We start from the raw sequence: 21,621 nt of genomic DNA, 5'->3' as shown, positions 1-21,621 counted from the left end.
CAGGTGAGGATCAGCCATGTTTTGAGCACACACACATCATGCAGACAGACCAGACAGTTAAAGGTTAAAGTAAGGTACTTTATTGTATATCAAATGTATTAATTCCTTAAATGTTTAAATTACTAGTACATGATTAACAGCTAATGCTGTAAACATACGTGTTTTAATCATACATTATACTATTTATTAAGAATATAACTACTTTCACTTTGAATTTAGGCCTAAATAATGTACTAATCATACATACTAGTACGCTACTATAGTTTAGCCTATATCAACTTGATTTTATTAGGTGACAGAGAATACTCTGTAAGGAAGGTTTCTCAGTTAAGGTACTGCAGTATAGTTTTAAATTATAAAAGAAATTTTATGACATTTTAATTTTTGACACATACAAATATCTATTCATTACTGTTTGACTGTGTATAAAGAAAAAACAAGATATTTGCAAATGCTGTTTGATTTTCTTTAATATACACATATTCTATCATTTCATGTAATACAAAAAGAGTATTTTAATTAATCTTTTTAGAAAAATCATGGATCCTCATTCTAGTGCCCAGGATATACCCCGATGTGACTTATGTGAGACCGCCATAGTACAGAACTACTGTGACTTTTGTCATGTCAAACTGTGTAAGCCATGCATAGGAGAACACATCTCTGATGAATATTACAAACATAAAATTGTCCCTTTCCAGGAACGAAGGTCAACCCTCATTTACCCAAAATGCGAAACGCATTCACATAAAAATTGCAAATTTCAGTGCGCAGATTGCAATAACGTTTTCGTTTGTTCTTCCTGCATAGCATCTGAACAACATGAGAGGCACAAATTTGTAGAAGTTACAGAAGTTTACAAATCAAAGAAAAAAATCATTAAAAAGGATAGGGAAGAGTTAGAAAATTATATTTCCCCATCATACGAAGAAACTGCACTCCAATTGGAAAATCAACTTGCCAACCTAGAAGGAGGATATGAGAAACTTACATTGACAATTACCAAAGAAGGAGAGCAATGGCACAGAGAAATAGACCTCATCATCAACAAAATGAAAACTGAAGTCAATGAGATAAAAGTGAAATACAGAGATATTTTAACGAAACACTTAGATGAAATCAAACAGATACAGTCTCTCATAAAGCAAACGCTTCTGGCCATAGAAGAAATAGAGAAATCTACTGAAGTATCGTCTACCACTGAATACAGTTCTAAGATTAAAGAGTTAAGCAAGATTCCACCCAAGGTTGAAGTATCACTGCCAACATTCATTTCAAAACCAATAGACCGCGAAAACCTATATAAGTTGTTTGGACAAATCACACCGTTAGCTACTGCTTCTGGAGAAAATGATCTGTCACTAAAGCAACCAAATACTTCAGTCAGAGAACTACTGGATGAGCCGAAGCTTGTCACCACAATACAGACTGGGTATAAAGATTTACGTAGTGTTACCTGTCTGAATGATGGCAGGATATGGACAAATGGAATGACCAATGATATCAAATGCTTCATTGTAGGTTCAGTCTTCCGGACAATCAAAACAAAATCAGGTGAGCGTCCCAGTGATATAGCTGTAGACAGTGATGGAGATCTACTGTACTCTGACAGGACAACAGGAACAGTGAATAAAGTAAAGGATGGACAGACAGAAGAGTTGATTAGATTACAGGGATGGAGACCTATTCAGCTGTGTGTCACCTCTACTGGTGATCTCCTGGTTACAAAGTTCAGTGACGATGAAACTCAATCCAAAATTGTCCGTTACTCAGGATCTACTGAGAAACAAACAATTCAATTTGATGATAAAGGTAAACCTCTATACTCAGGGAATAGTTATATAAAATACATCACTGAGAACAGAAACCATGACATCTGTGTCGCCGACAGTGTTGCTCTTGCAGTAGTTGTGGTTAGTCAGCACGGGGAACTCAGATGGAGGTACACTGGTTATCCCTCAGTAACAAAGAACAAATCATATAAACCCTATGGTATCACAACAGACAATCAGAGTCGTATCCTGACAGCAGATAATTACAACCACTGTATCCACATTCTGGATCTGGATGGACAGTTTCTCCGATACATTGATAACTGTGATCTGAATAACCCTTTTGGTTTATGTGTGGACAATGACGACAATCTGTTTGTGTGCGAATATTACAACGGCGATGTAAAGAAAATCAAGTATTTGAAGTAGACATCAACATTCATGAGAAATAGTGTAAATAGAATAAAGGAAAACCAAAACAATATATAGGATTTATGAGGGACCTGCCTGCAGCTTCCCCCCGTGGAGTGGCATTCGATTTACAAGACAATATTTTTGACTCTGTGAAAATTAACAAACTGAGGCAGATAATCTAACGGGAAGTTTAGAACTGTTAAATCGACTTACCGGGAATCGAAAAGTCATGCAGTATTGTTCTTTACCCTGCAGGGGAGAAAGTTCTGATTCTGGATTAAAGGGAAAAAAATTGTGTTTACAAAGTTGAATAAAATCACAATCAAGAGTGACTAAGATTGTTCTGTGCTGGTGTAAAATATTTGAAAAGGAGAAAGTGCGTTTTAATGGACAAAAATTAAACCAAGCGATGTAAAGACGAAAGATTGCTTCAATGCATCCTTTGGTATAAAAAGTACAAAAATGAATTGTCAAGATCACATGTACAGTTCTGGTGATGTAGTTAACATTTCAAGTGTTAAAAATCTATGTTCAAATAAATATGATTCAATGCATTTCGATGGCCTTTTTCGGCCCATTAAGGCATAATGAAATAAGGGTTGTGTAGCCACGAGTTTGTGAATTGCCAACTTGCTAAGTCTTTTGGAGAGTCATTGAACCCAGTAAACATTAAACATCGCTTTGTTGTTTATCTTATCTTATAAAATGCAACTAATCTGGCAAATCACATAACACTTTTTAAGATGACGAGAAAAGAATCGCCCTAAATTAATAATAAAGAATTCCTTATGTTGACTTAAGATTGTTTAAAAGAATTTCTTAAGTTGACGAGAAAGGAATCGCCCTAAATCAATGTGCTTCCTCGTGTTGTACCGGGTAATAGACACGCTCCACAAACTGTAACAACATGAAAGTCCTCTACCATTTCTATACTTGGATGTGGTTGTGCCTTTGGGGTTGCTATTCCGACTTACTTTGTGTTTTTTCTGGGATGCTCATGAGGTTGGAGTTAATAGATGGTGCGGCACATTAAGATGTAACACAGATTGTATTGCCAAAATCTGTTAGTTTCCTGAATTACAAGTATTAGTAGAACATGTTCTTGGTGGACTTGATGAACCTTTTTTGGCACATATCTCATATTGTTGTTGTTTTGCATGTTATGTCAGCATATACTTGTTATTGGTATTGGAACTAATTGAAAGGGGGGGGGGCTGAACATATCAAAAATCTTGACAAAGAAAAAAAAATAAAGAGAAGGATTATTGTTATGGTTATGTCTAGATTTGTATAAAAAGTTGGAGGGGGAATAAGCCCCCCTTTAGCCTCCCAGGTTTCGACGCCTTTCATTTACAAGACTCATATGTGTTAGCTGTCATCGTCCCTTTCAGAGAATTTACAACAATTTGTGTCACCAACACATACGAGCAATACAGTAGCGATTTTTACAAGATGTTTGTCCCTTTGCATGTCAGGCATGCTACTGTCGTGTCGAGTTTTAAAAAATAATGTCTAGTTGGGTAACTCGCTCGCAGTAAGGAACCCTTTAGAATCCAGGCTCCAGTCAAGGCAGTATACATGGAAAAAAATTGGATATCAAGACTTATTTTTCATATATCGATTAAGATTTAAAAAAAAAATAATTTTGCATACAATATGATTTCAGCATTTTACTTTTTAACATCATAACATATTACCTAAAACATATTTAAACGACGTTTCATAATTTTCTAACATCTAATTCCTCTGCAGGAAAATGATTTATAGTTGACCGAGGGATTGCCAGTACAGTTGTAGTAGCGATGAGAGGGAAGAAACTCCATTTTATTTCTGATCTGGTGGTTACTATCAGAGCGGGTGTTGCTAAAACGCGGAACGGAAAACGGAACGGGAAGCGAAACGGAAGGGAAAACGGAAAATCTTATCTAATGTTATTTACCTCATAGATTTGTTAATCATGCTAAAACGACATACTTTATGTACCTTTTTAATTTTTTTTGAAAGATTAGCAATATTAGATTATTTATTCAAGAATGTTTATTTCCTCAAAATTAACAGTACATGCATTGACCACTATATTCTGTCCCAAAATATCCTCGATTCACTTTTTGCTGTATATTTATATATACCTCAGGGTTCAAGCGATTCTCTTTTAGAAGCATTAAACATTCTCATTATTCTTTCTTTAAAACGTCCTCTCTAGTTTATCAGCTGGTATAAATACACGGCTAAAATTAAAGAAGTCTACGGGGTTTTGCATTTCAACAGACTCGGATGATAGTGTTAAAAAATTGTGCAAGGTCTTCTGAATGACTTCCAAATGGAGAAAAGATGTCAGCATTTACCATTATAAATCGTCCAAATGTGCTGCATGAATATTTTGGGATCGTCAGACTATAGTCCCAATATATAATCGGAAAATCAAACCAGGCAGCGTCTAGAGCTCTCTTTTCGGATCATATGTATATAGCTGCTGGAATAAACAACTGCTTAGTAATGCAAACGTAAACAAAATTGCATTGCTAAAAATACTAGTTTCACAAATTACTAGTTCCACAAATTACCAGGTATTTTAATGTTTACTGTATTTTAATTTTTAATGTCGTCAGTCCTACGGTTTTTTTTCTTCCATCTGAATGATACTGTATCGTCTGTATGATAAAAGATCATCTAGAACACCGAAAATTCAATTTTGATGTAAGTATATACATGTACATCATATTTGAAATATAAAAATACTCAAAACACGCAAAAAAAAACGCTTTCACTAACTGCGTGCGTTACGCTGATATACCAGCAATACCATATAAGAAAAATAAGTAAAAAGTTATAGCTAATTTGCTCGTTTAATCATGTTAATGTTTCACAATTCGTATACATTTGATTTTTCCGTTTCGTACTCAACTAAAGCCGAATGAATACAATGCTATAATTGATATACATTCATATGAATATTAATAAGATAGCAACATGTTGATAATCATTCATTAGATATAAATAAAAGATACAAAGTAAATCGTTTCTGGCCAGTCTATACCCTTTTTAAGCGATTAACGTGATGATAGTTTCCATTCCGTTCCGCTTTCCGTTCCGTTTTCCGTTCCGCATTTTAGCAACACCCCTATCAGAGCAGGATCGGCCATGTTTTGGGTACATACACACCAGACAGTTAAAGGTTAAAGTAAGGTACTTTATTGTTATTTTAAAGGTATTAATTCTTTAAAGGTTTACTTTGATAACACTTATGGTGAAACATACGCGATTTGGTCATACATTTTACAATGTAATATAATATTAATTAAGAATAGAACTACTTTCGTTTTGAACTTTATAGGCCTATTATATAAGATATTAATCATACGCTGCTATAAGGTATCACACCGGTAATTGTTTTCACTATATAGCACTATAGAGGGGAAACAATTCTAAAAAATCAGTTTGTATTCCTCATGACAAAATATTCGGAGGAAATGTTATTTGTTACCTATCTCATCAGCTAACACCATAAAAGGGCAAGCGATACTGCATTTTCTCAAAATATCTAGCTCCAAACAGGTCTACCCTCAAAACCCCGTGTTTTCCATTTGTATGTAAACAGACTGCACACTCCCCAGAAAGCTGCTGCATGTGCCCTGTAAGAAGTAGTCCCTGTGAAAAAAGATCATCACCTAACAAAATACATGAAATATCCTACTCAGTGGTACAAACATTTTTAAAACTGAGTAAAGGAAAATGTAAAAATGCAGTCAAGGAAAATAATAATTCTGAAGTATATATGGAACTACAATTGACTAAGTTCATTCTAAGTTCATTTTGATTGGCCGATTACCGGTGTGATACCTTGAGCTTAGCCTTTGTCAACTTGATTTTATTATGTGAAAAAGGAAAGACTGTAAGAAGGGCTTCACAGATAAGATATACATTGTACTTCGAAGAATATTTAAATTTTATGATTAAAACATTTTAATTTTCGACACATACAAAAATCCACTCTTCTCTGCATGTTTGACCATGTATCTTAAGATAAAAACACGGTGTATGAAAATGCTGTTGTTTTTTTCTTTAAAATACAAGAATTTTATCTTTTCATTTATCTAATATATATGTCTGTAATTTTTCTTTTTAGAACAGCCATGGATCCTCATTCTAGTGCCCAGGATGTACCCCGATGTGACCTTTGTGAGACGGCCATAACACATAGCTACTGTGACCTTTGTCATGTCAACCTTTGTAAGCCCTGTGTAGTAGATCACATCTCAGGTGGTTATGAAAAACATAAAATAGTCCCTTTCCAGGAACGAAGATCAACCCTCTTTTATCCGAAATGCGAAACGCATTCACACAAAAAATGCAAATTTCAATGCGAAGATTGCAATAACATTTTTGTTTGTTCTTCTTGCATAGCATCTGAGCAACATGCGAGGCATAAATTTGTAGAAATTACAGAAGTGTACAAGACAAAAAAAGAAGTCATTAAAAAGGATACAGACGAGTTAGAAAATCATATTTCCCCTGCATATGACGAAATTGCACTGCACTTGGAAAATGAACTTGCTAACCTGGATGGAGGATATGAGAAACTTACAATCACAATGTCCAAAGAAGGAGAGCAATGGCACAGAGAAATCGACATCATCATAAACAGAATGAAAACTGAAATCAAAGAGATAAAAGGAAAACACAGAGATATTCTGAAGAAACACTTGGATGAAATCAAACAGACACAGGCTCTCATGAAACAAGTGTTACTTGTCTTAAAAGAAATTGAAAAATCTACTGAAGTAGCTCCTACCGTTAAATACAGCTTTAAGATCAGAGAGTTCAGCAAGCCTCCACCTAAGGTACAGATATCTCTGCCAACATTCATTCCAAAACCAATAGACCACGAGAAACTGTATAGGTTGTTTGGACAAATCACCCCATTAGCTACTGCTACAGGAGAAAGTGTCCTGTCACTAAACCAACCAAATACTTCGGTCAGAGAACTACTGGGTGAGCCAGAGCTTGTTACCACAATACAGACCGGGTATAAACGTCTACGCAGTGTTACCTGTCTGAGTGATGGCAGGATATGGACGAATGGAATGACCAATGATATCAAATGCTTCATTGCAGGTTTCCTCCTTGAGACAATCAAAACAAAATCAGCGGAGCGCCCCGGTGATATAGCTGTAGACAGCGATGGAGATCTACTTTACTCTGACAGGACAACAGGAACAGTGAATAAAGTAAAGAATGGACAGACAGAAGAGTTGATCACATTACAGGGATGGGCGCCTGGTAATCTGTGTGTCACCTCTATTGGTGACCTCCTAGTTACCATGATGACCGTCAATGATGAAGAAACTCGATCCATAGTTGTTCGATACTCGGGATCTAAAGAAAGACAAACAATTCTGTTTGATGATGAAGGTAATCCTCTGTACTCAGGTAATACGAAAATTAAATACATCACAGAGAACAGAAACCATGACATCTGTGTAGCTGACTTTGAGGCTGGTGCAGTAGTGGTGGTTAACAAGGACGGCAAACTCAAATGGCGATACACCGGCCATCCCTCAGTAACCGAGAAGGAACCATTTAAACCCCGTGGTATCACAGCAGACAGTCAGAGTCGGATCCTGACAGCAGATAGAAACAACCATTGTATCCACATTCTGGATCAGAATGGACAGTTTCTCCGTTACATTGATAACTGTGATCTAAATGATCCTTTTGGTTTATGTGTGGACAATGATGACAATCTTTTTGTGTGTGAGTTTTCCAAGGGCAATGTAAAGAAAATCAAATATTTGAAGTAGATATCAACTTTTAAATTTGTGAAAATGAAGAATTAAATTAAAATTATTTTGCTATTTATTTTTTGTGTGTGCATATAAGAATCTCTTAAAGAAAATATTTTCTGTGTGATTTGGTTTCACTTTTCTTTCACAAAAACTCATTATTCCCCTTTCATCCCCTACTACCGCCATATAAGTTTTCATTTTCTATAACGCTTTTCTTTACGCACCTCCTTTATGAGGGCGAAAGCACCATGCTTATTGTACCGCATGTAATTTATGTATTTTATTCATCCGAACACAGAGATTAACATCACAGAGCGATAGTGATAGAACGAGGTAAGATTGCTTATTTACACCGACAGTCACATTATCAAGCCCATTAAAACTTAAAGAGCAAATCCCGTAAAATCACGCGAGAACTGTCATGGCTGCTGGAAAAAACGACTGGTATACATGCTGATGTGTTTAATCTGATTTTGATTTATATACGGCTAGCTTATTCAACCTGAATTAAAAAATCATTTTATCTAAAGGAAGTCAGATAAAAAAACGATCTTTTCAGACCAAAGTCAGCCGCATTAAAAAATTAATTTTGCACCATTTCGGAGATCCTATGAAATTGTAGCCCTCTCCAGTATATATCAGATATTTTAAAAAAAATCGGAGAGGGCTACATTATTGCAGCTAGCCGAGGGCGAATTTTCAAGTTCAATACCAGTGGCGCCAGGTGTCTCTCAGGGGTCAGTATTAGGATCAAGCCTATTCCTCTACTACATAAATGACAATGCTGGAAATGTTAGAGAAAGAAAAACACTCTTTACGGCCATCATCTTGAACAGGTTACAACAGCAAAATATCTAGGTGTTTCAATAACATCATATATTAAGTGGAACCAGCACATATCGAACATCTGCAAGAAAGCTGATAACACCTTAAGCTTTCTAAAACAGATATGCAAATATAAAAGAGAAAGCCTATCAGACACTGCATGGTAAGACCTACACTAGAATACGCAAGCACCACCTGGGACCCATAGTTGAAGGATGATAAACACAAGATCGAGATGGTACAACGTCGGGCCGCCAGATACGTGACCAATCAATATCACAACACCTGATCGGTAACCGACATAATTCATTCCCTAGACTGGCAAACTCTGGAGGAGAGGAGAAAGCGAGTCAGGCTGACTCTCATGTATAAAATCTAAACGGACTAGTGAAAATTGAAACATCAGACAAACTAGTGACACCATCAAGACTTTGCCGAAACATGGGAGTACACTACTTCCAAACCCCATCGAGTAATACAGAAGTATGAAAGGAATCTTTCTTTCTACCCTCATACTATCAAGGACTGGAGTGGTCTTCCCACTAACATCGCTACATCCCCGAACCTTGAAATATTCGCTAAGTTGTTTTCACTTGCACCCTTTTTTATACATGTACTATTATACAGTCGTTGACTGGGGTCGAGGGCAACAGTTGATCTGTTGGACCGGCTCGCAAACTGTTGCCCAAGGCCGAAGGCCGAGGGCAACAGTTTGCGAACCGGTCCAACAGTTCAACTGTTGCCCGAGCCACAGTCAACAACTGTTTTGTTATACCCCTCCTATTTTAATTAAAAAATCACTGATCTCATTAAAATTTAACAGGATTTTACTTAAACACTTGATATGGAGCAAAGAATAAAGTGTTCAACTGTAACCTGAGACACATAAACAACGGTTCTGTTATATCCCTACTTATATAAGTATAGTATAACTAATTTATCATTATATATTTAATAAAAAGAAACGCTCATCTCACTAATATTAACAAGATTTTATTTGAACACTTATATGGAACATATAATGAATAAATAATAGTTCAATTGTGGAATAATCAGGTAAATTATTATAAAAAAAAATATCACAGTACATGTGATTAAAATTATTACATTTGCAATGTGTGAAGATATGTAAAATATGTTTATAAGCTTGAAGTAAAAGCAGAATTAATAAACAGTTAAACATTAGTTAACAACTTTAAAATAAAACTACAAAAAATGTACATGAAATTAAATTATGATCACAGACATTTTCAAAAATTGCACAAGTTTTAAAAAAATCGAGTACATTAAAAAACATTTGTAGCTAACATTTTGTAACAAATAACTTCAACAGCAAACTTTAATAAAATTAAATACATGTAACATCAAACACCCAAAAGATTCTTACAGGCACTTTTTTCATAAATACAGCAAGTTATGCATACAATTTAGTTATTGTGTATTGTAATGTTGCAGCCATGGAAAGAAAAAACAGATTTAGCTGTTTTAACATTAGGAATGCTGATTCCAGTTTCCAAGATTTCCAAACATGGGGTTGTCAAGAATGGCAGCTAAATCTCTGTCATCAACATCGACAATGTCCTGGAGTTCTTGCATATTTGAGGCTAAATCTGGCATTAAATTGTTCTCAATTTGTTGAAGGGGTGTATGTTGAATTGGCGCGGACTTGCATACGGATAATTTTGTTGTTAAGGCATCTGACATATTGCGTTTTTTGGAATTGCTTAATTTGGAGGAATAATGTTTTAAGCTGCTTTCTGATTTATGTTTAGAAATACCAATAATGTGTCGAGACTCGTAGCCACATTCATCCAGCATGGTTATGCAGGTGGCTCGTATGCAATGATTAGTATACACACATGCAAGTCCTGCATCTTTGCTAATCCTCTGCATCATACTTTCTAAGACATTCTTTCCAACAACCATATTGTCATACCAAACAGGTGAACGATCATCAATGCTTGTCTTTGGACGTTGCCATAGAGAGTCGCAGTCTGCATTTAGCTTGGCGATATACTTCTCAAAACTCATAACTGGACAATTGGAATTTCCTACAAAATATTAAACAGAATCACAATTTTTAATACATGTATTTGCATTGTCATTTTGTATATATATCATCTAAATATATATGTGTGGAATACATTTTAGGATAAATTAGATAGAAAAGAAAGTTTTAATTATGCACACATTTATTTTGTTATATATAAACTTGACATGAATTCAAATACTGTTTTTCTCTACATTAAATTAAATTCTTAGCAAATATGAATAGACAATTAAGGGCTTATATGCACTCACCGGGTTGCTCATACATCCTTCCTCCATCCTGGTCATCATCATTACAATTCAGACCTCTATGATTCTTTGTTAGCTTTGCAGTGGTGCATACGACATACCTCCTGCTGTCATGGTCCTTCCGGATTACATAGTCACTCTTTTTCATTCCACGAAGATTTTCTCTTCCTCGGTTGCAAAAGTACAACATTATTTCAAAGAAAACTTTCTGTTGAAGGGACTTAGGACTGTCACAACTAAACACACCGTTTTTGTGCAAAATTTCCAGGTCTTGTTCGCTTATTACTTCCTTATGCTGCACCTCTCCAACACCCTCCTTCTTTATTTGGACCATGGCTGCGAAGAAAAAGTCGTTTGCTGGTTTAAATCTAGCGTCGTTAATGATTTCAATTTCGTGCGATTTTTCAAACGATTTCTGTAATCCATACCTTATGGAAATCATCGACTTTTTTGCATACATGGAGCCGTCTTTCTTCCTCGCAGCGCAATAAAACTTCCTGAGAACTTCCACGATTTCTTCACATGATTTATCTTTTAAAAGATGTAGGGGCAGGTCTAGCGTTGATAGATAATCATTTAGTACATTTTCTGCAGTTTTTACAACATTTTTGGTACTATTTTCTTACTGTCTCTACTTTCCAAAATTGATCTTATTTCCTCTTCTGAAGCTTCGCCAAACCGAGCAGCGGCAGCCATGTTTGTATACCAAACGACAAGAAAGATAACTCGTTTTCGCGGAATATGACGTCACCGGTCAACAGTCTTTTTTGACAGTCGATTTTAACAGTTCCAATCTAACAGTTCCAGTCCAACAGTCAAAATGCTGGACTTTTTTTCGTATAGAGTTATATAGTAACTGTTTTACAGGGGTATAACAAACAGCACTTATTTTTATTTACTAAAATTTTGAATGCGCACCAGCGTGGCAGTATCATCAGTAATTGATGGTGGCCGAAATCTGGTAGAAGTAGAAGTAGAAATATGACAACCACTGCACTGGTATGGAATATCCAATGAAAGAACTGACACCCAGACATAGATATTTTAACAAATCCTGGATCATTGCAAGACATATTTTATTTGCTGTACTGGTATATTATCGCACATGCGCAAAGCATCCATGGTGTACATGTACTTCAGACAACGAGTGTTTTTTTTTCACCCTGTATAACGTCACACATAGGGGTGCAGAAGAGTGAACATCGGTTTACGGATCAAAGCGACACTTGCTCTAGCGATTGTGATACATGCAGACTGGTAAATAAATGTTTGACCGAACGCATTCATATTCCTATTTTGTGTAACTCGTTTCCTACCTTAAAGATCGAGCTAAACTGTATGAAATAATTGCTGCATTTTAAAGTAATAACATAATCACAGACGAGAAAGCATGGCAAAGAAAGATATGAAGAAAGATAAAATTGAAAAACTCAGCTTTTATTTGTGGTTGGTTATAAATTATTTCTGGGGGGATAGCAAAGTCCTTCTCTCCATAGAATACCCACCATCTCTACAGATTTATGATGTATTCGACTCTATTGCAAAATGTGTTTACTTGTAACCATGTTCATCCACTCCATTTGGACTATGTTACTCGGCAGAGAGTGTGAATAAAGTGTATATTTCTTTAAATACCCATATGCATGGGGAACATTATTACATTAAATTCTTTGAAAGTATTTCTTTTAAGAAGAATGAAGTTATTCATCTTTCTACTCTTATAAAAGCGAGTTCACGTGGTGAAACAGTGCTTAAATAAAGTATAATATGCAACAATATGATATTGTATCATTTTATATATTAGGATTTTGTATTATATGATGATTGATGTTGTATCGTACATGCTACCATATGACGTTGCATCATGTGATACATAGGGAATGATACATATGGCAAAACCTGTATCACATTCCAAAGCAATTTGAGACTCATATATCAGCCAAAGGCCGGTGTAATGAAGAATAATGACCCCCGTAGAAAAATGACCGGGGGTCATTTTTTGACGTAGAATTATGACTCCCCGGTCATTATTCTTCGCAGAAAAATGACCCCCTGGTCATTATTCTACGTAGAAAAATGACCCCTTTGCCTGAAGAATAAGTGTCATTTTCATAAAAAATGAGCACACTCTACATGAAGAAAAGTGACCCCTGTAGAATAATGACCCCCTTATAGATTAAAGTTTTCCAGTATATTTTTTTTAATTTGTGAAATAGTCTTTACAATATTGTAATTTTTACTGCAGTTTACAGAATAAACAGAAATTATTATTTATATTGAAATAAACTTTTTAGAATGAAAGAAGGGGTGTAACTTAAATAAATGAAAATAAAAATCAATCCGTTATAACAAGATACTGACGTCCGTATTGCATCAGGGTATGGTTGTCATCTTAACGATTTCATTTACATGTATCTCATTATTACGAGTGACAACACATTAAAATGATTTCGAGATACGATACACTATGAAACAAAATTTTGATTATTGTAAATGAAAGAGTAGACTCAATATTGTTCATGAATTATACTTGTATTGACGAATTCCCCCTACTTCAAACTGCTGGGTATGCAAGTGCATCACCCAGAATTAATGATGAAACCAAAATGATGAGAAGTTTACTCCACTGTTAGGCATAATAACCAAACTGAAGTTGGCGGACACTAACAGCAGCCATTACGCCAGTAGAAGCTAACGGCCAATAAGGAAAATTGTCACAGTACTGAGAGTACTCAAACAGAACATTTTATTTTACTTTATCATCGGCATAGTTTAATTAATATCAAGATAATTAATGCATCAATACTTTGTATGAGCATTGACAACTTTGGATGCAGTAAAGATAGTGTTATCAAAATCAAGGGGAATTTAAACCCCTAATATAAGCCCGAACCCCTTTTCAAAGCTCTTAGAAAAAATCTCTTCTTATTATAATCGATCAGTGTTTATTATCTATTTAAGATTTAATATAGTCAGGTACTCTTCACACACTTGCTCTGAAAGAATAATAAAAGTTATTCATGGTCACAAATACATTAACAAAAAATGTTTTGAATATTAATGTTCATGTATAATGTAGAAGAAAACAAAACTAACGTAAAATGATTTTTTAAAAATCACTTTCCCCCAGAAATAATTAAGTATGCATGTTCCTAGGTTACGTGCCTCCTTATTCTTTTTTCATAAAAATGTACATATACATGTATCATTCTAAGGTTGACAATTCATTCACCAGTGAATATTGCTTATATTATTTCAGCAATTATTCTTTCATGATTTTTTTTCGCCAAGTATCACACAATAATTTGATACTGGTTGTAACGCAGCATTTGATTGGATAGAAAAATTTAGTTTAATTTGGACTATATATGATATGGGCCTAAAATGGCCCCCTAAAATGAAAATCATCATTTTACTGTAATTCTTTGATTTATTAGTACAGACATATATGTGATGTGTTAACATAATATTCATTTTGATTCAAGTGCCCACAATTTAGAAATATGACATCATAAAGACAACCTTTTCCTGCCATTTTTGCATTTTTAGCATAACACAGCTTGTTTTCAAGCAGTTTTTCTTTCAGAAAACATAGAGCACATGCTTGAACAAACAAAATATTTTAATCAAGATGTATCTAGCCAAGACTGAAAAGTGACAAAAAATGTATCTTGTTCAAGCATGCTCTCTATGATTCCCATTCGTTTAAAGATAAAAAAAAAATGTCAATTTTTGACTGAATTTGATTGAATTCTAAAAATAGCGTCACTTCTGCCGTCATAAACTGCCAGTGAATCAAATAAATATATGAAAAATATATTTTATATCAACTCATCTAAAATATAAGTAACTTTTTATTGTTCCCGAAACACTTAAAAAATGGCGAATTTTGGGGGCCAAATTCAACTCATATCACATAGGCCTATAGTTCTTTGTAAAAACTGGTTTGCACGTCACAAGACACGTCACAATGCACCAACGTAAAAAACGTACTTATCCGCTTGACGATACGTTTAAATTTTGAACAGATTAATATCATTTTTAAAAGTAAAACGGAATCCATTTGTACAGCAACTTACAGAAAATTAAATTAGAAGGAATGAACTCAATATCGTATAACCTTAATGGGTTGGAGTAATGTACGCTTTTTTATAATCCGCTCTGCGGATTATAAAGCGTAAATTGCCCCAACCCAGGTTATACTCGTATAACTTGGATATACATTGAGTTCATGTCTTAAATATTCTAATGTGCATGCATTTGTTTTTCTTTATTTGCGTCAATTCTCGCCATATGTCGCCGAGAGAAGTGACATAACTGTTAAGGATGACGTTTACTCAGAATGAAAAAAATTCCACCGATGATAATGAAAAGCCAACTATTGTATGTTATAGACTTTTGATTGTAGTGTTATTTTTGTCTTTCAAAAAAGTAGGTCAATGACCTACTTTTTGAGTTAATGGGGATTGAATAAGTTTTAAAAAATCATGAAAAATCCCATAAAACTTTACACTACGATTGATATTTTCTTAATTGTGAAAATATTACAAATAATTAAACACTTTAAAAAATGAAATTCAGTTTATGAATGGTAATGGCACTAAATAAATACAAAGCATTAAAATTTCAGTCCGAATTTCCCCTATCAGTTTTCAAATCCCTACCAATTTTTGATCCAATTTTACAAAAAATTATGTGATTATAATACAAAAAACACTTGTAATATTAAACTACTCATATTGACCTTATTCTGTTGGCATAAAATTTATATAAGGTCAATGGTCAAAATTTTGAGATATGGTGTCTTTTATCGTTTTAAAGCATTTTCCAATATTTGTGCAATTCGTGCCATACGATTATTTTAATGAAGAAGTGAGGTATCACCAATACCATGAGAAAATGAGAAAATATGCAAAATTATACAGAATAAAATATAAAATCTTATCTTTTAATATTATTAGAGTACTGACAATTTTTTTTAGCGGAAAACAAAATTTGCAAAATCTATTCCGAATTTCCTCTGTTTGGCTAAAAGTCTATTTTTGTTTGAGCCTAATGAGTAGAAATATCGAATGTTATATGTCAATAAGAATTTATTTCATAAATACTTTTTGTGTTTAGAACAGATTTTACTCATGACATTGAACTGTATAACAATCCGAATTTGAGAAATCAAACCCAGAGTAAACAACACCCTTAACAATCAATTTGTGGCAATGTAAGAGTGTTTTGTGTGTGCTTGCTACGGATATGAAAAACTATAAACAACGATTTATTTACAATTTCGGTGTTTATAACTTCAAAATCAGTTGAACAGAATGAAAATTTAAGTAATTTCAAGGGGGGTCATTATTCTATGTCGAAAAATGACCCCCGGTCATTATTCTACGGGGGTCATTATTCTTCATTACACCGGCAGGCCAGAGAGCTGATATTGGTCGAGAGTTGATATGGGATGTGATTCACATTTTGACGTAAATATATTGTTGTTTTTATAATATAGCGTCATGGGTTTCCGAAAGTCTCACTCTAAACTGGTCCCTAATGGTTGTCTCTTTAGTTATGAGTTTTGAACTTAAATCATTTTATTATAACATCATGACTTTAAAGTTTAACTGCAGATATGAAGAGAAAATGAGAATAGGATCCGAGGTTATCGAATCAACAGTGCAAAGATGTTCTAGAAAGATGTGATAAAGGGCGAGAGGAAGAGTGAGGATACATAACCCCTCGCTTCAACGCATCAGCGACGTAGCTTTTGAAGATTTTCCAATATATTCTACCGCACTATTTCTACTATAAAAATTGATTCAAAATGGATTTTGTCGATGATTTAAATTGCAAAAATAAAGGAAAACTCATAGATGTGAAGTTAATAAAACTGCACATTAGCTATCAATGAGTTAACGCTGACGACGACGCGATGAAAACAGAACGCTTTGGTTGTGTTTCTATTAGACCTACGCAAGAACTTAAAAAAAAAGAATGCATACCAAAACTTTCATTGTATATATATATATATATAGAGAGAGAGAGAGAGAGAGAGAGAGAGAGAGAGAGAGAGAGAGAGAGAGAGAGAGAGAGAGAGAGAGAGAGAGAGAGAGATACATAAACAGAAAGCGTTGGTTGTGTTTCTATTAGACATAAGCACGAACTTATCAAAAGAATGCACACCAAACCTTTTCTGTATATACATATACTGCATACATGTATCTGAATATTATAATAAAATATTGTATTTGTAATTCGTGATAACACAGCAGCTATTGTAAATTCGACTCAACTTTTAAGGTTTTACCTTAACCCGAAAGTATATGTCTGATCATTAAAATGTTATTTGTTCTTCAAAACTTTATAAATGAAATAAAAAGAGAATCTTACATACCCTTTCCATGACATACTTACTAATTACATAGTAACATACAGAAAACAAAAACAATTTAGATTAACAATTAGTTTGTTTAATAACAACAACTTAAACAGAAGTATGAACATAAATGATATTTCATTTTTAACAAAATTATACATGTATAAAGACAAAATTTTACAAAATTATAACAAACAACAACTTAAGAGATAATTTGAACACATAACCTTTCATATTGTTTAACAATAACAAAATTTAATAACAAAGAAAATATCACATTTATAGCTATAAAACAACTTCACTTTTAATATTTTAACATATATATATATATATATATATATATATATATATATATATATATATATATATATATATATATATATATACTTACAAGATATAACAGACCTAGTTCCTTTTTCTTATGAACATAAATGATTCAAATTTCATTTTTAACAATTTTTTTCACTTACAGTGTCGTTGAGTCCACACATGTATTCCAATTCACTAAGTCTTTTTCCAAGCGATTCGAATGTTCTTTCATTGAGATCCATTTTAGTTTTATCATCTGCAAATGTACACAAACGCCGAAGCTGTAAAAAGCAGAGGTGTTCCGAAAAGAGTAACTATAATACGGCCCATTTCTGAAAGAGTAAAAACCAGAGTGGTTCCGCAAGGGGTGCGATACGGATCCGTATCAGCCCTGTAGATCGATATCAGCCCTGCAGAATCCGTATCAGCCCCGGAGGCTGATACTGGTGTTATAAAGTTAGCTGTATCGCATATGCAAAAACACTGTATTTATTAGTATGTATGTATTAAAAAGAAATAAAGTGATGGTCTCTATGCATTTTACTAGGTATTGCAAATTTACCCACGATGGATACATGTATAATCGAATAAATATACAAGCTGATCGTTAGATCAAAATTAAAAAAAAAAGTGCATCGGTGGCTCGAACTCTCTCATCTATATGTAATAGATTCCCGTGCAACCACTAGAAAGCCAAGCATTTCGTTGAATACTTGAATAAATTATTGTTATATTAACACTATAAGATAATTAAATTTGTCAATATAAAAGCCAGAATTATGATACAAGTAAAAAAAATCCGGATAATTTAGAATTAAGGAATATTGTGAGAATCAGAGATCGTTAATCGCAACGTTGAATTTATTGATTAAAAAGTAAAAAATAGAAAAAGCACACCTTGTTTTTCATGTTCTCTGTTAAGTTACACTGTTATTTGAATCTCTTAATTTAAAAAAAACCCATCTGATTTTACAATTTATTTCTGTTATATCATAGAAAGAGGATATTGCAAAAATGCGGGATTATTCCCTAACGTTGAAAAGACTTTTACCCGTATCGCTTGAAGAGTCAAATGGAAATTTTACGGAAGCGTATTAATGGCACATTGTAATTTTTCTTCTTTAAAATTCCAACTTTAAAGTTGGGTTAATATCGGATTTTTCAACCTTAAAGTTGATTTTTCCAATTTAAATCTTGGAATCTCCAACTTTAATCTCAGAATTTTCAAATTTAAAGTTGATTATTCCAACTTCAGTTTTGAAATTTCCAACTTTAAAGTTAGAATGTGTGTTAGTTTACAAGGAAAGTGTGTTAGCTTACAAGGAATGAACAAATCACGTCATTAACTTCAAATTTGTCACGTTAATAAAAGGTATCCTATTTTACTTTCTATTGAAATTTCAATAATTTTTCATATTTCTAGAAAGTTTAAAACCTTACATATTTTGATTGTTTTTCCGCTAAATAATACATGTAGTTTATGGTAAAAAAAAAAAAAAGGCAGTAAAGCATGCATTGAGGAGGCTGGGTGATCAACAATTAATCTCCAGATCCTCCTTAAATTTTTGTTTTCAATTTTTTTCTTTAGCTATAAACTATCATTCAGTTATGAAAAATAATTTTTAGCTTCGTTTAAATTTTGTATCATAGTACAGAGCTCTTCGTCTTAAGGAGGTTAATATGAATGACACGCCACATTCACAAAATAGCTTACAGTAGTTTAACAGTCGATAAACAAGGTTTTCGGTTGTATAATGTAGTTTACGGACAGTAAATTTACATTTTTCATACCGAAAGTGAAGATTAGATTATCACGTCATCCATATTGTAGAAAGTGTTTAAGTTTCAATATCATCCAGAAATGGCCGAATCTAAACTGGAAAATCTTCCAGGTTCCGATGACAAATTCTGGTGTCCTATATGTCTGGAGGAGGTAAGGAATCCCAAGTACTTGCCATGTTATCATACGTTTTGTAAATCCTGCATTCAGACCTACATATCAAGTACGGTGGCGTGTAGCGGTGATAATTCTCCTAAAACTATCCAGTGTCCCGTATGTAGGAAGTCTATCCAAGCTCCAAGTGATGACGCCTCCAGTGAAGAATGGGCCTGTAGTTTACCAGAAGATAAACTGATTCTGAGTATGTCTATAGACTCGGATTAAAGTGAAAACCAGTATTGCATGTTTTGTCAGCGAAATGATAAAACTGTTCTAGCAAAGCATTGGTGTAAAACTTGTACTGAAACAATTTGTGATGATTGCAAGTTCATTCATTCTTATGTGCGAGTACTACAGGAGCATAAAATTGTAAGTCTCGCAGATAAAGTAGATTTGAAAAATGACGTAGAAATAGATGAACCGTGTTTGGTGCATAAGGGGAAGTATCTAGAGGTCTTTTGCCAGGACCATGATCAATTATGCTGCAGCATATGCTTTGCTACCAAGCATAGAACTTGTAAACAGGTGGAGTCCATTGAAGATGTAGCAAAAGAGACCGATGAAAGCTGTCATAAAACAACACCCGAGTTCTTCAAAGACTTTCTAAAGAAACTTGACGATAAACAGAACGAATACAAGGATACGCTTGCAAACCTCAGTACGAAAAAGAAGGACATTTTTACAAGCACTGAAACAAAGGTAGAAGAAATAAAGTCACTTCTAGACAAAGCCCACAACCAATGGATGAAGCAATTCGAACATAATCATTCTGACGCAGTTGGAAAGATTGAAACAGCATCTGATGAAGTAAAACGACTTGCCATAACAGTACAAGAGGCGAAAACTATGCTACAAAGAGTTCTGGAAAACGGAACAACCAGACAAATCTTTGTAACTAGACACAAGGTACGTCATCAAATCTTGGATCATGTCAAACGTCTGCGTGATTTGAAGATATGGAATATTGTGCACGATTACACCCAACCTGATGCAGATTTCCTTCGTCCAATTCTTGAGAATCAGAACTTTCAAAATGTTGAGGTCCTTGAAAAATCTGATACAACATTAACCACACTGAAAGAATTTGCTTCCAAATTGCACAGAAGTGATACACTGCGCAGAAGAGATATCATGTCACAGAAAGACTGGATGTCAGTTAGATTTGAAAAACTTTCTGAAAGTAATCTATCTATGAAGGTTTATTACGGCTTGTTTATCGATGATAACAAAGTACTTTTATCCATTGAAAATCCGCCATCTCTGCAGATTTATGACATTACCGACTCTATCGCAAGATGTGTTCACACTTATCCATGTTCCACCACTCCGTTTGGCCTTTGTCACTCGGGACAGAACATGGATAAAGTGTACGTTTCTTTTAAAACTCATGTCAATCATTATCAGATCGAAATCTCTGATAGCGTGATGTTGAAGAAGATGGAAACTTTTCAACTCAAAAGATATATGAAAGCAATTTCACGCAGCTCAACATTGATATTCTCAAAGAGTGATTCCGAAAGAATGATTTGTACGCCTGATTTTTCAGTCAAGCACACTTCAAATTGCAGTAAGGCTGGAAACGAACCATTTATTTCGTCTTCATTTCATTCCAACCATCATGCAATTATTAAAGATGAAGAAGTGGTAGTAGTAGACCAATACAATGAAAATGTTTATAAGAAGGCTCTCCCCACATGTAGTCCACGTGGTTTAGCATTTGATTTACAAGACAATATTTTAATTTCCAACATGGGGAACAAACTGAGACAGATTAGACGCAGGGGAGGCGAGAGTCGGGACATTGATTTACCAGGGATTACACAGTCATACAATGTAGTTCTTCACCCAACAGGGGAAAAGGTTCTGGTTCTGGACTACTGGAAAAAATTTTGTATTTACAATGTTTTGTGA

The 21,621-nt window shown here is 34.2% G+C and overlaps 2 protein-coding genes and 1 pseudogene across 4 annotated transcripts; all 3 read left to right on the top strand.

The window, feature by feature from the left end:
* On the top strand, nt 1-2,581 carry LOC128160297 (uncharacterized). Of its 3 annotated transcripts, XM_052823588.1 has the most exons (3): nt 1-69; nt 293-332; nt 533-2,581. In XM_052823588.1, the coding sequence occupies exon 3, from the start codon at nt 540-542 to the stop codon at nt 2,199-2,201; it is 1,662 nt and encodes a 553-aa protein (XP_052679548.1). In that variant the 5' UTR covers nt 1-69; nt 293-332; nt 533-539; the 3' UTR covers nt 2,202-2,581. The 3 variants fall into 3 exon arrangements, with proteins under 3 accessions (XP_052679548.1, XP_052679549.1, XP_052679550.1); XM_052823589.1 differs by lacking the exon at nt 293-332 and having other exon boundaries at nt 8-69; XM_052823590.1 differs by lacking the exon at nt 293-332 and having other exon boundaries at nt 22-74.
* Nucleotides 2,582-5,309: 2,728 nt separating this feature from the next.
* LOC128157861 (uncharacterized) lies at nt 5,310-7,987 on the top strand. Its single transcript, XM_052820517.1, has 2 exons — nt 5,310-5,367; nt 6,313-7,987. Exon 2 carries the CDS (start codon nt 6,320-6,322, stop codon nt 7,985-7,987), a length of 1,668 nt encoding a protein of 555 aa, XP_052676477.1. The 5' UTR covers nt 5,310-5,367; nt 6,313-6,319.
* Nucleotides 7,988-19,632: 11,645 nt separating this feature from the next.
* Nucleotides 19,633-21,621, top strand: LOC128157860 (uncharacterized; annotated as a pseudogene).

The sequence above is a fragment of the Crassostrea angulata genome, chromosome 8 (assembly GCF_025612915.1).
Source record: "Crassostrea angulata isolate pt1a10 chromosome 8, ASM2561291v2, whole genome shotgun sequence".
Lineage (NCBI taxonomy): Eukaryota > Metazoa > Mollusca > Bivalvia > Ostreida > Ostreidae > Magallana > Magallana angulata.
The sequence above is the reverse complement of the archived record's forward strand: the minus strand, read 5'-3'. Positions and strand labels throughout refer to the sequence as shown.